At 44.9% G+C, this 20,293-nt stretch overlaps 1 protein-coding gene across 1 annotated transcript in view; it reads right to left on the bottom strand.

Moving 5' to 3' along the window:
- Nucleotides 1–20,293, bottom strand: part of PPA1 (pyrophosphatase (inorganic) 1) — a 32,807-nt gene that overhangs the window by 3,984 nt on the left and 8,530 nt on the right. The window contains exons 3-10 of the mRNA XM_015422338.1: nucleotides 11,122–11,175; nucleotides 9,851–9,970; nucleotides 7,680–7,766; nucleotides 5,375–5,501; nucleotides 4,151–4,278; nucleotides 3,684–3,769; nucleotides 3,398–3,467; nucleotides 2,531–2,570 (exon numbers count right to left, since the gene is read on the bottom strand). Of these exons, the coding sequence (XP_015277824.1) occupies nucleotides 2,531–2,570; nucleotides 3,398–3,467; nucleotides 3,684–3,769; nucleotides 4,151–4,278; nucleotides 5,375–5,501; nucleotides 7,680–7,766; nucleotides 9,851–9,970; nucleotides 11,122–11,175 (712 nt within the window). The remainder of the gene's footprint in view (nucleotides 1–2,530; nucleotides 2,571–3,397; nucleotides 3,468–3,683; nucleotides 3,770–4,150; nucleotides 4,279–5,374; nucleotides 5,502–7,679; nucleotides 7,767–9,850; nucleotides 9,971–11,121; nucleotides 11,176–20,293) is intronic.

Below are 20,293 nucleotides of genomic sequence, written 5' to 3' on the forward strand. Positions count from 1 at the left end.
GTTGCATTTTTGTTTTTGTATCCAACACTTAACTCTATTCCTCTTATTCGGTGAATTTAGTCCATTAACATTCCATGACAACAGCTTAACTTCCATTGTGCAGTTTATTATATTTCACCAAATTCATCTAAATTGTCCGCTTTAAATCTATACATGTCCTCCACCGACCTAATAACAATTCTTCCTCCTTTGTAACTAAAGGACAACCCTTGTGGAATCTCCCATCTAAACCTGATGTTCATGGTCTTCAGTTTGTCCGCTAGTGCTTTGTATCTTCTTCTATCTTGCAAGATTGATCTTGGGAGCTCTCTCATTATCATAACTTTGTTGCCTTCTATCATCAGCAGTTCAGTAAATTGTTTCTTGAAAATGTCTTCGGTCGTCTTTCTGGTTAAAAATTGCACAATGACATCTCTTGGTAAGTTTTTCTTCTCTGCGATTCTAGAATTCACTCTGTAGATTAAATCAAATTCACTATCCAGATCCCCATCATCTTCTTCTAAATATGTTGTTATTGCCTTCATCATTGTCTCTCTAATGTCCTCTTCTTCTTTCTCGGCTATTCCCCTAAATCTCAGATGGGTCTGCAATCGTCTGAATTCTGTCATTGCTTCTGATCTTCTAAATTGCTGTGTCAGGGAATCATGTTTCTTCTCTGTTTCTTGTACTTTCTCTTCCACCTCTGTTACCTTGGTTGCCATGTCTTGTATGACCTTGTTGGCTCCTTCCACTTCTTGCTTGATCGATGTTATTTCTGTCTTTACCAGCTCTTTTATTGCGGTAATGTTTTTTTCTTGGGCCTCTTCTAGTTGCTTTAAATGCGCTTGGGTTTGCTTTTCTATTTGCTTCTCTAAGTGCTGTTCTATCTGAGTTCCCATCGCCTGGATCGCCTCAGTCATCCTCTTTTCCATTGCTTCCATTGCAGCTTGCATCTCCTTCTTTTCCTTTGATGACATTTTTGGTGTAGAAATTGAGGCTACCCTGGGTCTTGCTGCTGCAGACGCTTCTGAGCCTGTTCTTGTTCTTCTGGTCTCCGTCTTGGCGATTACTCTTTTCACTTTAAAAATTCAATTTGGTAGTATTGTCCAAAACCTTATATGCATGCAGGCTATTCACCTTCTTTTCGCTTGAATCAGATAGCTTTAAAACCTTTAAAAAAGCAATTTGAAATCGGGTCCTCCTCAAAATGTCGGGCACAACTTCTCTATGGTTTTCTGGGTAGAGTAGGTCGGTTTTAGCTGTTCCGGGCCCCGTCTGTGCGCTTGCGCTTACATCCGGTTCCCCGCTAGTCTTCTTCCGACTCCTTCCGGTTGTTCCGATTTTCTCTAGGAGATATACTCACTGGTTGTCTGTTGTCGGAAGAGGTTTACTGGTACTCCGGCCCCTTTCTTCCCGCGATGTTTTTCGTCAGTTTCGTTTCTCTGTTGCGCACGTATCTCTAACTAACCGCAGGAATGTTCAACAATAGCGATTTTTCCGTTTTTAAAGCTTTAGATCAAGTCAATTTTTTTCCGGAATTAGTCACTGGGATCGTCTGCTCATTATCCGCTTAACCGCTCGGGTCCGAAACACGTTAAGATCAAGTTCAGGTAAGCGGAGCGTTTAGTTGTTATCTAGCGCGTCTATACCGGGATTGCATTGCTTCTTTTAGTTCACTTACTTTTCCCCTTGTTGAAGCTTGATCAGGCCAATCTCTTACTCCCGCTTGGGCACCGCTGCCTGCCGGACACCCCCCCTCTCTGGGGAGCGTTGCTTTGGGCTATGAACTGCCCAAACTGTCTAAAGAGCCGCCGACCACCCCCGGAGAATCGCGGGGGTGCTTTAATTCGCCATCTTGGCACGACCGGAAGCCCCAGCTCACAGTTTTTTAGCCTCTAGCTCACACATTTTTGTCTTGGCTCAGGAAGGATGGCTCTAGAGCAGACTAATTTATGCAGTAGCCAAATCTCTCGCTCACAACTTTAACGCCAGTAGCTCACAAAGTAGAATTTTTTCCTCACAAGACTCCACAGCTTAGAGGAAGTATTGCAGGCCACCATGACAATTTGAAGTGACTTCACAGTTATGCAGGGCCAAATTTCCTATTAATCCACGGCCCATAAGGGAGAGTAAAGAAACAGCCAGAGACTTGTGTCCTGTGGAGGCACAAAGTTGCAACATAAAGGAACTGTCCTGGAACAGCTTCAGGGAGGCTTTGCTTGGCACACATCAAGCTTTTATGTGACATTGCACAGATTAACGTCTATGGGTAATGCCTTTTTTTTTTCAAGAACATGAACAGGGAAGAGATGATAAAAGCAGCCTGAAGACATTGGGTCATAGACCAAAGATGTAAAGTGTTTTAATGTTGGACCATGTGTCTCAAGTTTATAAAAGGGTAAACATTGAGTGGTTGACAATTTCTGGTGTAAGTAATATTGCAGACAAAGCACCTTAAGTTCTGATACAGGATGGGTATAATTAATTCCAGGATTTCTAATAGACAAAAGCCTCATACCATTCTCAGATAGTTTGAAGTCAGAAAGCTTACCATCAGCTGGTATTGGATTGGCAGGTCCACAGACGGATACCTGAAATTGAGATCACATCACATACAAAATTATTGTTCTAAAGGGGTAACAGTGTTAGTCTCTCACAGAAAAAATGAACAGGACCTAACCACCCATTATTAATCAGTCATTAACAATTAGTTGAATTCTGATAGGTGAAGTATCTATGGAATTGCAGTAAACCTACGTATAGCTTTCAGTTAGCACCCCATAGCAGTGCTAACTGCAGAAAGAACCAACAATCTTTAAACATGCACATTTGAAGATTTTATCCAAAAGAATGAAGCATGTAACTAAGTAATCTTGTTCCAGGGATTTAAAAAAAAAATCATCTGCATGTCAAGTGCCGGTGAGAAAACATTGTTCTAGAATAAATAAATTATTATTTATTTATTGTATTTATACCCCGCCCTCCCCGCGAACAGGCTCAGGGCGGCTTACAGTGGTCGGTACAATGTACCTAGTTTGCACAAAACATTTAATGACAACAGAATCATAATACAGTGTTTGTCCCTTGTGCTTTCCAAATTCAGCTACTGTCTTAATGAGTGTCCATGTGGCAGAAAGGGATTCTTGCTGTGATCTCCCCAGGGCATAGGCAGGCCCACTTGTTAAATCACCCAAATTCTACTCAGCATCCTTTAGATCAAGACTGGGTGACATCTGGGGTATATATACCTTAAAGCCTACTGTTGTACCCATAAAGGCTAGAACTGCTTTTTAAAAAAATGATCAAAGCTAAGCCTTTCAATCAGCAACTTTTCTGCACTGGAGTGGAACCACAGAATAGCCAATTAGAATGGAAACCCAACATGCCAGGCGTAGCTGAGTTAACCAGAGTTACCTACCGCATCCACAATAGTTTTAGCAGTTGCTTGATTGCAATGGAAAGGACTATCCGATAAAGTTGCATTTGTGCTAGAAGAGAAAACTCAGTTGTAAAAATAGCCAACTTTTCTTGAGAGTGCATTATTCAACCACGGGAATCTTGAAAAAATGCCCATAATGTTTAGCAAGACACAATAAAGTATTTGTGCTGAATGATGCATGGATGTACAGCAACAGTTGTGTAATGTGCACACAACTGTCATTTCCACCACCTACAGCAGCTGCAGCAGCAGGACAGGAACTCACCAGTTCATTTCTCCCCCATCTTTCTTTTTATATATTAGAGCTTTCCAGCAGTCATGAGTGTTTTTGATGATGTCTAATGCAAAGTCCTACAATTTTGGAAAAGGAAAATACAGTTCAACACCCCTTGTAAACAGTTATGATGCAACAATGCCTTGGATTAAGAATTTCTTCAGGCATAAGGAAACCTTAAGATACATTTGTGCAAACAGAGGATTTTACACTGTCCCATTCCAGTTCCTCCCCAATTTTTCCAGCCTTCATCTTTGTCTTCTGTACATATCTGCTTCATCCTTTTGGATTCTGAGTTTGTACAGAAAGAGCTGCATCCCACACACACTATTTCTGGGATCGTGTGTACAAACATATTTTATGCTTTTGATTTTTTGTTTTTTTACTAATGCAGAACAGCAGAGGCTTAACCTGTCAAGCTTTGGCCGACTTTAGGTAGCACACACACAAACACATACCTTGCCTTTATATTCTCCATTGAACGCAAATTTATTTTCTGGCTTCCCATCAGGCACTTTGTATCTTCTAAACCAATCCACTGTAGCTTCCAAGTATCCTGGTTTAAGCCTCCTGACGTCATCAATAGCTGATGGGGGGAAGCATATATTCAGACTCTAGTCCAAAAGGACAGCTATGTGACATTACGCATCCTACTAACAATATCAGTGACTGTAAACTAGAGGGTATGTGGCCCAAATTCAAATACATTCCCCACCAAAAATGTAAGTTTCTTAATAGCTTCCTTTTTAATAAAGATGTATACCCTGCCCTTCTGAAGCTCATAGTGGCCGTTCGTACAGCAACTTGGGGTGTTTAAGGGGATTGACATTTTTGTAGAACTTCTGAAACACAAGTATTTTAAATAAATTTAAATAAATAAGTTGCCCAAAAAGGTACAAATCTAAGGTAGTGGTGTTATTAGAATTTTCTAGCAGATGCTGAGTTTGACAGTCCTGCTTGATCACCATAAATAGTCCACACAGTATGGATTCCAATGGATAGTCACACACTATCCATACCAACATTTCATTACGTGCTGAAACCCCAGAAGCAAGTGCATCCAGCAAAGAATAATTTTAAAATAGGCTGCTTCTGACAAAAGTGGTGTGAGCTGACACTGACTTGAAGACCTGCCCATGCTGTATGATTGGGGCTGGGGGCTAGGTACAGAGGTTTCTATAGCTCTGACAATACCAAAAAACCCCTTCTTTCTGACTGGCCTCTATCTAGAAGAGTCTCAGGGCAATAATGCCTGATATTGCTGCAGCAGACAACCCAGATCTGGGCTCTGTTTCTTGGAATATGGAACCTAAAATTCAGCTACAACAACACTTGGTTCAAGTCCTCCGAAACTGACATTGTAAATGATGGGGATTCAACAGACTTTTCTCATGTCTTCTTTAGATTACCCATGCAAATTCATATTCAGTTCAAGAGCAGCGAGATTCCCGTTATCCCCTTCCCATAAGATTTGAGCTCCAATGGTGGCAACAGCCTGCCTGCCACACAGTCTACTACATATTTGGGAATATGCACTTCTCATTAAACAAACATCACGTCAGCCTTGCTGTGCACAAAGTCCTCAACCTGCCATGCAGAGGATTTAAAGGGGTTTTCAATAAGTGGGGAAAAGCAAAACCCAAAGATGTATATACCCCTCCCCTTGCTTTGGTGATACTCACTCTCATAACTAGCAGCTTCAGGGTCTTCGACATTGATTGCAATGACTTTCCAGTCTGTCTCACCTTCGTCAATCAGTGCCAGTGTACCAAGGACTTTCACTTGAATTACTTCTCCTCTGCTGCACACCTAGAGGAGAAACACTTACTCAAATGTCAACTTCCTAAGTCTAATAAGCTAGAGTAGCTAAAGCTGAAAGGAGTATAGCTCACTGTCTATCCCATTGTTCAGCAATATGCTGAAGTGTTATTAGTTCTGCCAGAGCAGGTGTCCCCAGACATTTTGCGCCTGTGTGGCATCTTTGGAATCCTTGCAAAGAAAAACAGAAAACAACTGTGAGCTGAATATCCCACAGAAAATATACAAAAGGAGACTTCAACAAAGTGAAATGTATATAGAGTATGAAATGAATCTATTCATATCATCCCTCATAGGAAAATATGGAAGCCAAAAAGATCCATAATAGGAAAATACAGAGTCCAGGGCAATGCTCCCTCTAAGCTGTGGAGTCCTGTGAGCAAAAATTCTACTTTGTGAGCTACTGGCATTAAAGTTGTGAGTGAGAGATTTGGCTACTGCATACATTAGTTTGCTCTGGAGCCATCCTTCCTGAGCTAAGACAAAAACCTGTGAGCTGGAGGCTAAAAAACTGTGAGCTAGCTCACACTAACTCAGCTTTAGAGGGAACACTGGTCCAGAACAACTATTGGGAGTCTCATTCCATTTCCTGGAGGCATGTTTTGGTCCTGTTACATAGAAGCAGCCTTTAGAGGTGCTGACTAGAGTTTAGGAGACCTTGCCCAATGTTGAAGAAACAGAATAGCATTATCCTATATTCCTGAGGAAGGACCATAAGTCTGAAACACTGAAAATTACCTAGGAAAAATGTTGGATATTTATCTTGTATATTTATACTCTGGACTCTGTATTTTCCTGTTATGGATCTTGTTGGGTTTCTGTATTTTCCTATGAGGGATTATATGAATAGATTCATTTCACACTCTATATGCATTTCACTTTGTTGAAATCTCTTTTTGTATATTTTCTGCGGGATATTCAGCTCACAGTTGTTTTATGTTTTTCTTTGCTATTTCCTATTGTGTTCTGTATTGTTTGTTGTTGTATCTTTGGAATCCTGACACAGGGTGGTGTGTGCAATCACAAAATGGCTACCATTGGAACTGGAGTCACACACACACGCCCAAGCAAAGGGTACAAGAGGAGGAATTTTAAAAAATACAGCAGAAAAGAGGAATGAGGGAGAACATAAAAACAACACTGCGCCAGGTAAGGTGTTGGTGGGTGCCATGAGTAACTCTGCTGTAGTGTCTGTGGGCTTTAAAAAACAACAGCAATCGCTATTGCATTATAGCAGTCTATTACCACTTATCTATTTCCATTTCAAATTTTAGTTCTTCTGAACTCAGCTTTCATTTTAAAACATGAATGTCTACAGTCTTTCTTTGCGGCGATATCTTTATATCTTTTCCTTTGAAAAGGTGCAGGCAGCTTTGGTCCCCACTGCCTGGAAAAGAATGGGGAGGAGAACGTTCAAGACGACTGCAGGGATATTATTTGTAAGCTGATACTGTGCTGTAGTGCATGTTCAAATTTTAAAAAGAGGTGATGAATCCCCATGGCACCTGCAATGACCATGCACCAAAGAGCCAATGAAGAACATGCATGGAAGGGAAGAATCAGCAAACAGATAGAGGAAAGAAACCCCCCCAAGCAGAAGCTCTTTCACCAGTGAACATGCCTCTGCAGTCACAGCAACAATAAACGCTACGTGAAGAATTCCCATTTAAGCAGCTTAAGAAAAACTCTCCAACTCTTCATAGATTTCCAATATGGCTTCCTACACAGACCAAGTTATCAGCCACTCATATGATCTCGTGAGCTCAGATGTAATGTTCAAAACATAGTTTGGGTCATTTGTTCCAGAACAGTAGTCTTGCATGACATTCTTCTTCCACCCCCACGTTCACACTTATGTTCTTCTCCTTCTGGAAGACCCCCAGTTTGTGCAAAGCTACAGTTTGTCTGGTTCAGAGATAACAAGAAACTGCAGCTTGACATGGAAGTAAAAAGGAAAGGAGCATCCCAGCCAATAAGGAGTCTCCATCTAAACCAGCTATGATTTTACCATCACATTTCATTATAATACCCTAAAAGCAAGTTTATAGCAACAGCTGTTTGAGGAGCCAAATGCAATGAAGCATTTAGTGAAATGGAAGTTTCACAGCTGCTGAGGATTGCAGATTATCTATCCCACGATGAGCACCTGCAGTTTAAGAACTTGGTTACCTTGCTTCCAATTTCACAAACATCAATTGGATCATTATCTCCACAGCAGCCAGTATTTTCATCTTTATGTCCAGGATCTTCCCACGGTCGAAGGGGGGGGGGGGGAAGGCAGATCAAAGTCTTAAATACGTGTCCTGACTCATCACTGACATCGGGCAGCTTAAATAATTACCATTTTACATTATTAAGGAAGAAAGAAATTACATTGATTTTTCCCCCTTGAAGCCTTCTAAGGCAGCCTCAAAATTGGCTGCTGCAAATTAACAGCCATTCAGAACAGCTGGCAGCAGCAATTTCTCTTGCCAGAACAAAGGAATAACAGAAGGAACTAGGAGATACTAATTTCAGACTAGCATCAGACCATTTCATCAAGTACACAAAACATTTGATTTTTCTTTTATGTGGCATTTGCACATGTGTAACAAACACAGACTTGCTCACATGAAGGTAAGGCCAAGAGACTCGTGCGCATGTACATTTAGAAGAGTGGCAGCTTGCAGGGAAGCAACAATCACACTTGCCAGAGGGAAACTGCCATTTATGACTGCTTTAATAGAAACTGACCCAACTTCCCTCCAGGTCAGAAGTAGAATCATTATGAACTTGGCAAGACACCAAGCCCGGAACATTTTACACAACAGCATTTTTACAAATATCCTGGCAAGCTCAATTCAACTGGAATCATATACTCTGACCAGCTTGAAAGCAGTCAGAGTATTCCTGACAGGATCAATACAAAACAAAATCTACATGCGCAAAGCAAGCAAGAGGTGATTTTGCAAACAGACTTGGGAAACTTGAGCACACATGTTAGAAGACAAGCTTGGAAGTCTAACAGAGACCTCCAGGAGCTGGAAGGCACAATGCCAACCGATGACGAAGATGTCCCTGACAATGTTATCAGAGTACTTTCCGTGATCCTTTCTCCACAAAAAAATTAGAGGATTTTACAGCAGGCAGAAAACAGCAAGAATACTGGCAGCGACTGACCAGAGACAAGGAGCACACACCTCTTGGATGTAAGGTGCCTAAAAGTAATTAAAAGACCATATTGCAAATGCTTGTGCTATATAGTTAGTTGGATCCAAGCAGCTTTTTTGCTCAGTCTTGGCCACTTCCCCTCCTTATTACAGCTCCAACTTCGCATGGCTTTTATCCATGCAGGTCCTGTGATCCCAAACATAGGTTTTTTGGTGAACAAAAGGAGGGTCCCCCCCCCTTTCTCCCTTTTCCCATCAGTGGAAAAAGTGATTGGATCCAACCCAGTGTGACCCAGCTTCAGAAGACAAGGTTTGCCTGTTCTCTGTTTTATTTCTTTTATTTTGAGATCTTTATTCCGCCCTCCCCACAGTGGGCTCAGGACGGATCACAGGAAATCAAGTCCAAGACTCGTTACAATAAAATCACATTAAAATCACTAAAACAATAAACAATAAAATTCACACAGGTAGCAGCAGTTTCATATCAATCTGTTAGGGTGGAATCAAAGGGGCCCTTTCAGCAAATTGGGAACTAGAGCAGGGAGGCCAAGCAAGACAGATGCCTGCCACCTCAGCCAAAGACCTGGCGGAACAGCTCCATTTTGCAGGCCCTGTGGAACGACAGAAGGTCGAGTAGCCCCGTTTTGTGTGTGTGTGTAGTGCTATCAAGTCGCCTCCGACTTATGGCAACCCCATGGATTAATGACCTCCAAAACATCCTGTTGTTAAAACCTGGAAAAGGCTGTTGCAAACCGGGAGCTGTGGTTTCTTTGATTGAGCCAATCCATCTCATGGTGGGTTAACATTCTGCATATCAGAACAAACTAAATGTTGAGTCAATCTCTATCCAACCTTTCCTTCCACCAGCACTGGCTCTTCAGGTGCTCAACGTAGTTCAGAAGCCTCTCAGGTTAGGAGACTGGGTTCCTCTGCAGCCACTGGGTCCCTTGAAGCACAAATAACCTGCTTGTTTACAACACACAGGGCGCTCTCCGCTTTCTCCTGAGAGCACGCCAACTACTTAGCTGTGCAGTGAAAACAAGTTTCCCCTTATTAGCGTTAAGGGGAAAAGAGAGACAGGCAAAACTTTGCTTGCCTAACTTGATGCACTGAAACATAATACCTCCCAGAGACAGCACAATGAACGTTAATGCTCAACAGCCAAAGAGAGAGAATAGGCACAGTAGATACCTGTGGAATAGCACCATAATTCCAGATATATCCCTTGTGAGGAAATACATTAGCAACATAACGTAGCTTTCCTTTCTTCACATCTTGTTTAATTGGGTTTAAAGGATCTTTGGTCGCAATCTGAAACAGAATCGTTCACTTAGTGTAGTACTCATAGAAGAATCTACAAGTAAATCCATTTAATCAATGCAGGATGAGGCTTTTCATACAGATGTGCCAGTTAATCCTGAACACTTTATATAGCCAGATGAACAAGAGCTATGAAAATTCAGCCACTGTCTTAATAATGCTGAAGGAATGTATTTCGAAGAACACCTCCCATATTTTGTACTTAATTCTGTTGGTACTTCATTAGCATTGTTTTCCCATTATTAACAAACATGTAGTGCAAACCAATGCACGCTTACGCTAAAGGAAATCCCACTGCGTAGAGGATTTATTCCCACATGCACAGGTTTACAGTCTTAGAAAAACTGCAGGCATCCAGTACTTTGACTTGTCTAGAAGATTTTTATTCTGCCTTTTCTTCAAAGAGCTCAGGGCAGCATACGTGGCTTTCCCTTATCGATTAGGACAGGCGGAAGGCAATACTGGTTTGTCCATGACCCCTCTTCTCATGGCAGAGAAAGACATTTAAGATCTGGTATCTTGATCTAGAATGGATACTACTTCAGCCAACAAACAGATTTTGGCAGTTTCCACAAGGATATTTCCCCCTGCATGGAAAGCAAAGACACCCTGGATTTTGCCATTATTCCCGAACAAAACTGCTGGTGCTCCCAGGGATTTCCCCTTTAATCCAGAGGGGGGGAAATCCCCCCCTTGTTTGAAAGGGAATCTTCAGCGTGTCCACAGGGGAGTGTCTCCAGTACCCCTACAGGAAGGGGGAGTCAGAGATAAGCTCCACTTTCAGAACTAAGACCTGGGATGACTGGGTTCGAATCCCTCTCTCGACCTTTAAAAGGCTTCCCCTTCCCTGCTGAGCCACACTACAGTGGGTACAGGGGGTCTCAAGGGTCCAGCGGAGGGCTGAGGTGCAACTGCCAACTCACCTGCACTTTGCACAAGCACACGGGGAGGAGAGCAGCAGGACAGGGAGCGGATGTGTTCCCACACATGCCTGCCTGCCTGGCTTGCTGTTCTGGCCCCGGCAGAGGTGTGAAAATGCACCTCGGTGAGGAAGCAGCCTTAAATGGTGAAACCGAAAATCCCACAAAGCTAAAGAGTAAGAGAAAGCCAAGGCACAAATTACAGTTTCGTCAAGAACTTACCTCCATCTTAGCATTAGTCCATCGAGGTACTTCCACAACCATGTTGAACAAATTCTGAAAAGGACAAGCCAGGAAGACAGACACCGTCACTGTAAGCTAGACCTGAACACATAATTACACAGCGATCCTATAAAACTGATAATCTTTCCTTTGCACAGCAGAACTGATATAGTTTGGTAATTAGCTGGACAACAGAAAGAGAGATGTGTACAGGTTATGGGATGGTTGTGAATGGTTGTGTGAGTGTATATGAGTATGGTTGTAGATCACTGAATGATTGCATCTTAATTTCGTTGTACTATGTACAATGACAATAAAGTATATTATTATTATTATTATTAATTATTATTATTTTTATTCCAAGAACAGTAAAAAGATGGTTTTTTAAAAAAAATTGTGATCATTGGGGGCAGTGGATGGATGATCCTGCCTTTGAGTTCCTTCCAGTTCCAGTTTATACTGTTGACAGAAGCAGGGACAGGGAGAGTGCTTCCAGTGCTCCCCCAGGCATAAGTGCTGACTATGGGCTACCTCGCTATGAGCCTTCTTAAGCAGGCCAAGAGCCACAGTTTGGCTACCCCAGAAAGCCCCCTAAGAACTCATGCTAGAAAGGTGACAATAACAAGCCAGTCCGGTGTCGTGGTTAAGTGTGCGGACTCTAATCTGTGAGAACCGGGTTTGATTCCCCACTCCTCCACTTGCACCTGGCTGGATGGCCTTGGGCAAGCCATAGCTCTAATAACAGCTGTTCTTGAAAAAAAGCAGTTCCTGTCAAGAGCTCTCTCAGCCCCACCCACCTCACAGGGTGTCTGTTGTGGGGAGGGGAAGGGAAAGGAGTTTGTAAGCTGCTCTGAGACTCTGAGTGAAGGGCAGAGTATAAATCCAATCTCTTCTCTTCTTCTTCTTCTAACAGAGGTAATGGTAATTAAGATACAGTGCAGTGAGGGGCAATTCATTTGTCACTGAGGGCCAGAGGCTTATTTATTTTATTTATGAACAAAGTTTGAGTCCAGTGGGGCACCTTTAAGACCAACAAAGTTTGATTCAAGGTATGAGCTTTCGTGAGCATGCCCACTTCTTCAGATACAATGAAACATTACATTACATTAATGGCTGAGGAAATTCTGTTCCACTGTATCTGAAGAAGTGGCTGTGCACACAAAAGCTCATACCTTTGACTAATTCGAGCTTATGCCTTGAACTAAAGGTGCCCCACTGGGCTCTGTTCTGCTGCTTCAGACCAACACGGCTGCCCCACCTGGATCTTATTTCACTTAGGCTCTGCCTTCCTCCCCAGTGGGGACTCACAGCAGCTTACACGATTCTCTTCTCCACTGGATCCTCACAACAACCCTGGTGAGGTAGGGTGAGGTTAATACTGTGCGACTGACCCAAAGTCACCCAGTGAATTACCATGGCAGAGTAGGAATTTGAACCTGGGTCTCCTAGATCCTAGTCCAACAATCTAACACAGTGGATCACAAAGAACCACATTTGCAATCACCATCAACCAAGAGAGCCACGTGATCACTGTAAAGCCCTGTCTGCCACCAAGAACACACACTCAACAACATATAGCTTCTAATGTTAAATATGTAGCTAGAAGCTGTTAAATTATCAGAGTTCCTCTATGCACGCCTCCCCTCACCACCGTTTGACTAACCAGCCCTCCTTTTGTATCTGGAGCTGAGGGGCTTCCCTCTCTGCCTCCTCATTCTCTCTGCAGCATGAAGCTCAGCAGACTGGGCAAGGGAGTGAGATTGTCAGGGTGTCCAGAGGAGAGCAAGCAGGCCGCGGAGAAAGGAGAGTAAAACCACCACCACCTAACCCTAACCCACCTTCCCACTGTGGCCAGCTGGCTCTTCTCCTGGGTGGCTGCCACCCTTGTGATGGTGGTTCTGCTTTTTCTCCTACACAGGCAGTTTGCTCTCTTGCTAGCAGCTGCCCACAGGCGCACGCTACAGTGGGGCATTTCGGGGCCACACACCCTGACTTCCTACCAAGGCCCCCTGACTTCCTTTCTGTCTCTCCCCCCCCCACCACAAGCCCCCCCCCCCCCCGGCAGCCAGCAGACTCGGCGGCGTGCGAGCTCATTGTGAGCAGCTTGTGTGGTATTTAAAAGGGAGAGCTGAGAGCCAAGCTCTTTGGCAGAACAAAGGAATAACAGAAGGACCTAGGAGACACTACACTGCCTCTACTTTTGCTACCTTGTTTTCAGAAATTTAAGGTAAAAAAAAAGCGAAGCCTCAGATAGAACTTTTGAGCTACACGAGGAGACTCAATAACAAAATGCAGCCCTTCAGTTCCACCTCAACAAAGATCTAGCTAATCTCTTAGAGGCTCAAGCCACAGACGTCAGCTATGTGGATCCACAGAACAAAACAGGAGAATTAGGTCTGAACTAGCTTCAGCTTGATGAATAGCATAACTCGGGGGGGGGGGGAGGTTTCTTCCTGCAGCAGGGGAAAGCATCCATAAGGTTACACAGGCGTGAGTCAAAATGAGATTCTGAACCCCCTTGGGCACTTTTAGTTCCTGGAGCAACATAAACTGCAAATTATATTCCCCAGTTGGTTGGTAAAATTTTAGGTCTCAAGAAGTTTGTCTTATCTGTCACATGTACTTCTTAAGCTTTAATTATAGGTAATTATGTCTAATCTACCCGTAAAGCCATTCTATCAGCATGTGGATGCAGCAAATTTTGCAGGGAAGGAAAGCCCAAGAACGCACGGTGAAATAGTCTTGACTGTGGCTGTTTTCTGGAGGCAAAGGAAACCTTCAGACTAGAATGTGCAAGTACCAGAATTCCTACATACAACAAGAAGCAGGTTAGCTTTGCTGTGTTCTGGGCAATTGTTAAATTCTAAAATATGGAAGGTTACAGTGAAACCACATGTACTCGAAGAATATAATGACAACAAGAGCAAAATACTGATAGATTTAACAAACTGCAAGATACTTTACAGTCCTCTCAGGATCTTAGAATACCAGGATTAGGGTGCAAGAGCCATCAGAGACAAGAGTGATTAATGCAACCTTTTGGTCTAAACTGTACTCCCTAACAATGCTGCTATTGAGCTTGTGCAGAACCCTGGAAGCTGACCTGGAGAGCCATCCCTGCAATAAAAAGAGAGAAAAGTGAAATCTAGCATTGCGGAGCATTGTTGAGTCCCCAGAACCATAAAATGTTTGTTTTTGGCCATTCACTTCTAGGTTCCCATCTCAAAGAGACGAGCAAGCTGCATGTCTCCTCCAAACAGGCAGGACTCCTCTTACACGCAGAGGCAGTTCTACCGCCACAAGATGACCCTTGTGTTTCATTCCCACAGCTCACAAATCTCTATAGCATTCAGTGCTGTAAACTCCTGCTCCCAGAACAGGTCACCTCTGGCGAATCCTTTTGCCATTGTTCACAGCCACCAGGTAACTCCCGTAAAGCCATTTTATTTCTTTCAAAGTTATCTTGATGATAATCATTCTAACTTTGGACACACTGGGACAAAGCACATTTCTCAATACCTGACATACACCTATTACTCATGATCCCGACTGTTGCAACTCTACAGAACAACGCTGCTCCTTGCCCTTGTCCCACACACACCCAATGAGGCCGACATATCACCTGATTCTTTGCTACCAAGATGGATCTCTGTGACCCGAATAGTGGCTAAATTTTGTGCACAGGTGTACAAAGATCGGAAAATGCATACGGTAGCTTGAGTGAAATTTTTAAAGTTGCAAAATTTGATTGTTTGATTTTATGTAAACCTTTGTGTATGCTGGTCATTGACTGTAAAATAAAATTGTTGTTGTTGATCTCTGTGCTGGGCCTAGAAATGCTACTCCCCCCCCCCCACGTCTTTGGAGATATTATCAATTTACCCCTACCCTCAGGGGTATTCCCAGTGGGTTTGAAGGGGGCAGTGGTATTCCCACTTCTCAAAAAACCATTGCTGGATCCTGCGGTCCTTACCACCTACCGCCTGGTTTCGAACTTTCCATTTCTGGGTAAGGTGGTTGAGAGGGCAGTGGCTGAACAGCTACAGGCTTTCTTAGATGATACTTCCATACTGGATCCCTTCCAGTCCAGCCTGGTTACAGGGTAGAGACTGTGCTGGTTGCCCTCATGGATGACCTCTCTGGAGGCATACGGATCAAGGCAGGTTGACGCCGCTGTTGCTTTTAGATCTGACAGCAGTGCTTGACACAGTCGATTATGATCTACTGACACACCACCTTACTGACGTTGGTATATGGGGGGACTGTTTTACAGTGGCTTTCCTCCTTTCTCCATGGTCGGGGAGAGGATATCCCCACAATATCCACTTGAATGCAGGGTACCACAGGGAGCAATCCTCTCTCCTATGTTATTTAACATCTAAATGTGTCTCCTCACTCAGCTGATCTGGGGGTTTGGCCTGGGTTGTCATCAATATGCTGATGACACCCAGCTCTACCTGCCGAAGGATGGACGGTAGGACTCCGCTCCAAATATTTTGGACTGGGCATTGGGGGCATGGCTGGATGGTTGCAGCAGAGTCAGTTGAAGCTGAATCCAATGAAAACTGAGGTCCTGTACCTGAGTCATGTACCTGAATCAGGCTCCTGGTCTTCGGTGGGGCACCACTGGGGCTGGCGCCGAGGGTAAGGAGTCTCGGGGTGATGCTGGATCCCTCACTTACTATGGAGGTCCAGGTCACTTTGGTTGCCAGATCGGCCTTTTATCATCTTCGGCAAATCAGGCAACTAGTTCCTTATCTTGCCCCCCGGGGACCTAGCTACACTGATCCATGCAATGGTCATTTCCAGGCTTGACTACTGTAACTCACTCTAAACAGGGCTACCCTTGACCTTGATCCGGAAATTGCACCTAGTGCAGAATGTAGCAGCATGCCTATTGACGGCGATGCCTGCGCGGGCACTCATTCAACCGGTATTGCATCAACTGCACTGGCTGCTGACTGAGTTCCAGATCCAGTTCAAGGATATGGTTTTGACGTTTAAAAGCCCTATGTGGCCTGGGACCATCATACCTGCGGGACCACCTCTCCCCAATTGAGCCCCAGAGAGTTCTACACTCTTCTGATCAATATCTCCTGGTAGTCCATGGCCCGAGGGAACAGGGCAAGGGCTTTCTTGGCTCTCACCCTGGCCTGGTGAAACATGCTCCCATTTGAGGTCAGGGCCCTATGGAACTACTAGGAACTACCAGCGCTTGTAAAGCAGAGCTGTTCTGCCAGGCCTTTGGTTGAAGTGTTGGGCATTCAATCCATTCTGGCACCCCCCCCCCCTCCTGTCCACAGCACTTTTCACGGCCTTTTTCCAGTGCCCTGCTGTCCTGGATATGACTTCAGCACTGGAACTTTTGGAGGTAATTATTCCATGAGGCCTGGGTTTCGGTTTTATCTGCTATTGCTATTTATTACTTTTTATTGTTTGTTGGTTTTATGTTGTGAGCTGCCCTGAGCCCATTTTGGGGGTTGGGCGGGGCACACATTCAATAAACAAACAAACAAATCTTTCCAGGATAAGAGGCACTTGCAACCTATATACATGCTTATTTTAACCAAATACAAAAGTGGGCCTTAAATAAGATTAATTAGGAACTCGCTTGATTTACAGAGGCATATTTCAGAAAGTCCAGGTCTTAAGTGTCTAACTTCAATCTTCACAAGGAATATTGTCGCTGCCGCCAATCCAAGTCTTGCTGCAGATCTTCCCAGTAAAAGAAATGCACAACGCGGTTAGGGTTTCTCACTTTTGCTCCAACTTACTGGCAGCTGCTTGCAGAACTGAATGCAATAATCACTTTTAAAACTACATATTCCAGGAAGATTGTGCATTTAAAGAACACCTTTCTACCACTATATTCAAGCTGGTTCACAGTTCACGTAGTTGCTCCCATATGTTTAAAAGAGTGAAGAGGGAGGAACTTGAGACAGGATTTAGGAGTAACAAGGTTTCACTGCACCAAAATGAACTGCTAGACAAAAACTGACATGGTGTCTAGAAGAATGAATGTGCACCTGTGATCATACAAATTCACAATAAAGGAAAATAAGCGAGGTGGAAGAGGAGAAGTGGGGCAGTGCAAGACTCCTAACCAGATCAATCATACAGAATCTCAACTCTCTTCAATAAAGTGCACAATTCTGTATCTTAAAAAAAGCCCCAGGGAGTGATGAATAACCATTCGAAAACTCTGAATGCGAGCTGAACTTTTCATATCCATCTTCTTGCGCAATTATCAATAGGAAGCCACGGCAGAAATGGCTTGCCTGGGCACACTTGTAGACTAAGAGTCAGAATCTCAGTTTCCTCTCTGCATTCCACCCAGCCCTGATTCCCAATGAGATCTGCCACCCCTGTTCTGACGGAACTTCTCTAGGTCAGGATCAATGCTCCATCTAAGCTGTGGAGTCCTGTGAGCAAAAATTCTACTTTGTGCACTACCGGCATGAAAGTTGTGGGCGAGCAATTTGGCTGCTGCATAAATTAGTTGGCTCTGGAGCCCTCCTTCGTGAGCTAAGACAAAAAATGTGTGAGCCAGAGACTAAAAAACTGTGAACTAGCTCATACTAACTCAGTTTAGAGGGAACACTGGTCAGGATTCTGAATCCAGCTGGTTTTCTTACCATTTTCCTCAGAGCTTCATGCGCTCAGCCTTCTACACTAGAATGCACGTTCTCTTCTCATAAATTTATTTCACTACTAGTCTGTAACTGAGACAATGGCAATCACAGACACGAAAAAAGTGGCACCAAAGCCAGTCTTGCAACATTTACAATTCAGAATTCAGCTTCATGCTCATGTACATATTAAATACTTGCGCTGCCATGAATGGGTTTTAGCAATCTGCTCTGTTTGGGTACCCCTAACGTTACTGAAAAGCTGAAGGAGCTCACCATTATCCAAGCCCCCTTGTCCCACAAGAAGGCTTTGGGTGAAGGTCAAGAGCAGAACACACAAGACTGGGGAGTGAATCCCCACTGCCCAGGGTAACAAGGCACCACCAGCCCCTCTAATGCTTACCCTTGTCAGCAAGCTGCCATTGAGTGGTGTGTGCTATTTTACATGTTACCTTATGCTCTGGTCATTCCCCCCCATGTGTTCCCCTCAGTAGGTGTTTACTGTCTTTGCTGGCTACGCTGCGGAACTGCTCAAGGTCACACAGCTGGAGGTGGGAAGGAGTTATGGCGTTGCTCTGCTTATTATGTATTGGATGCCTGAGAACTGAACTTGTGTTTATGTTGTAGAACCGTTGTGTTCCCAAGGAATTGGGCGCTCGTTTTATCTACATTCCCGCCAGCGGGAATTGGGCTCATTGGCTTTAACCTGGTTCAAGTTCCTTTATTATGTTTCCCTGTGAAACCGGTAGTCATTACTAACAATTCTTCTGTTCCTGATCTAACCATCGCTTTACAATAAATTCTACTTTGTTCATCAACCGTGGATTTATTTTGAATGCATGGGGAATCGGGCAGTTTGTTAGTAATCCCCTTTTCTTCATTGCCCCGAGTCTGAGCGATCATGAGCGGGGCAGAGGAGAAACTACCAACAACGGAGGGGTCCACCCCGGTCACCTCCAGTCCCCCTACCACCACAGCTACGTCGGTACCGGTCTCGGTGCCAGCGACGGGAGCGGTGGGGGGAGCCATGCCGAAGTCCGCACCTCTCGCGTGGCCACCTCCGACCCCTTCTAAATGGGGGAAAGGAGCTGCACCCGCCTGGGACGACTGGACTAGGTTTGACTCGCGGAGCACACGTGAAACTTTTTCGCATCGCGGGAGTGGGCTCCGCGAGAGCCTGTACGACCAAGGACTGTACCGCGGAAGGAACCCTGGGAGTTGGCCCAGAGGAGAGGAAGATCTCTTGGGCATGGACTGGCTGGACGAGAGGGAGAGCCGACAGGCATTGGCTGGGGAGCACGAGACGATGGGAGACCGACTTGAGGACATCGACCAGACCATGCAACAGCTGATGCGGACGGTAGCTGATGTCTTTGAAGCTTTACCGAGAATGATAGACATACGTATCGCAGAAGCAGCGGCGGCGCAAGCTTTCCAGCAACCACTACAACCACCGTTGATTCCACAGCAAGCACCCCCCCAACCGGCTCCACCACCACAGGTCCCACCAGGCCAGCAACCACCCATCCTGCCAGCGCAAACGGGAGCCCCGGTGACACCTGCTCTTCCCTTACCGGGAGGACCAGGGGCGCCGGGACCCATGCTGATGGGACCGCGGGCGCGGCCAAAAGACCTGTTGGATGCTACGTTGGACGGAAACCCTGAAGATCTCGCTTTCTTCACAGTGAGGGTGCAGAAATTTGCTGCTCAGCATGGCCACTTGTTCCCGGATGACAGTAGCCGAATTGACGTGATAGCCGCGAGACTGAAAGGAGTGGCGGCTACCTGGTATGTGGGGTTGCACAACAGCCAGGGCCCAGAACGTTTCAATTTACGGACCTTTATGTGGGCATTGAGAACTCATTTTGAAGACGTGAATGCAGACCAGAGAGCCAAAGCTTTCTTGCGCACCTTTAAACAGGGGTGCCGATCGGTTAGAGAATATACAGCCGAATTCCAAAACCAAGCGGCAAAGCTGAGAGACTGGCCAGATCACATCCTAGTCGAGATGTATCGTGTGGGATTGAATCCAGAGATCAGAGAGACGGTACTGAGATCTGTCGACCCCCGCTCGCTGAAGGCATGGACCCAAGAAGCGGAGAATGCTGAGAGCCGCCTTCAGACATTACGCCTAGACACAGCAGCCAGCGGAGGGAAGGTGAGCCAGGCACCCACTCCGAAGCCGAGAACCCCGCGACTGTCAGAAGCTGCGCATGACCTACGGATGAAAATGGGGCTATGCCTGAAATGTGGGGAGAAGGGCCACTTCGCCGCGGATTCTGGTACTCGCCAGATGAGGGAAAAAGCCCCACAGTCCAAAGACAAGCCGGCAACACCACCTAAGAAAGGGGTTGCCAAACCCAAATTTTCCAAGGCACTACAAGCGGCGCCCGAGTCTAACCCAGACGATTCAGCGGATTCGGAACCAGAGGTGTCGGGAAACGAGGACGTCCTGTTGTAGAGGAGGCGCAACAACGGGACTTTACATCGGAGGCGCCTATCGTGGTGAGAGAACCCCCTTCTCTTTTTTTCGTGACTGTGTC

This window comes from Gekko japonicus, unplaced genomic scaffold (genome assembly GCF_001447785.1).
Source record: "Gekko japonicus isolate JY-2015 unplaced genomic scaffold, Gekko_japonicus_V1.1 scaffold1094, whole genome shotgun sequence".
Taxonomy (NCBI): Eukaryota; Metazoa; Chordata; class Lepidosauria; order Squamata; family Gekkonidae; genus Gekko; species Gekko japonicus.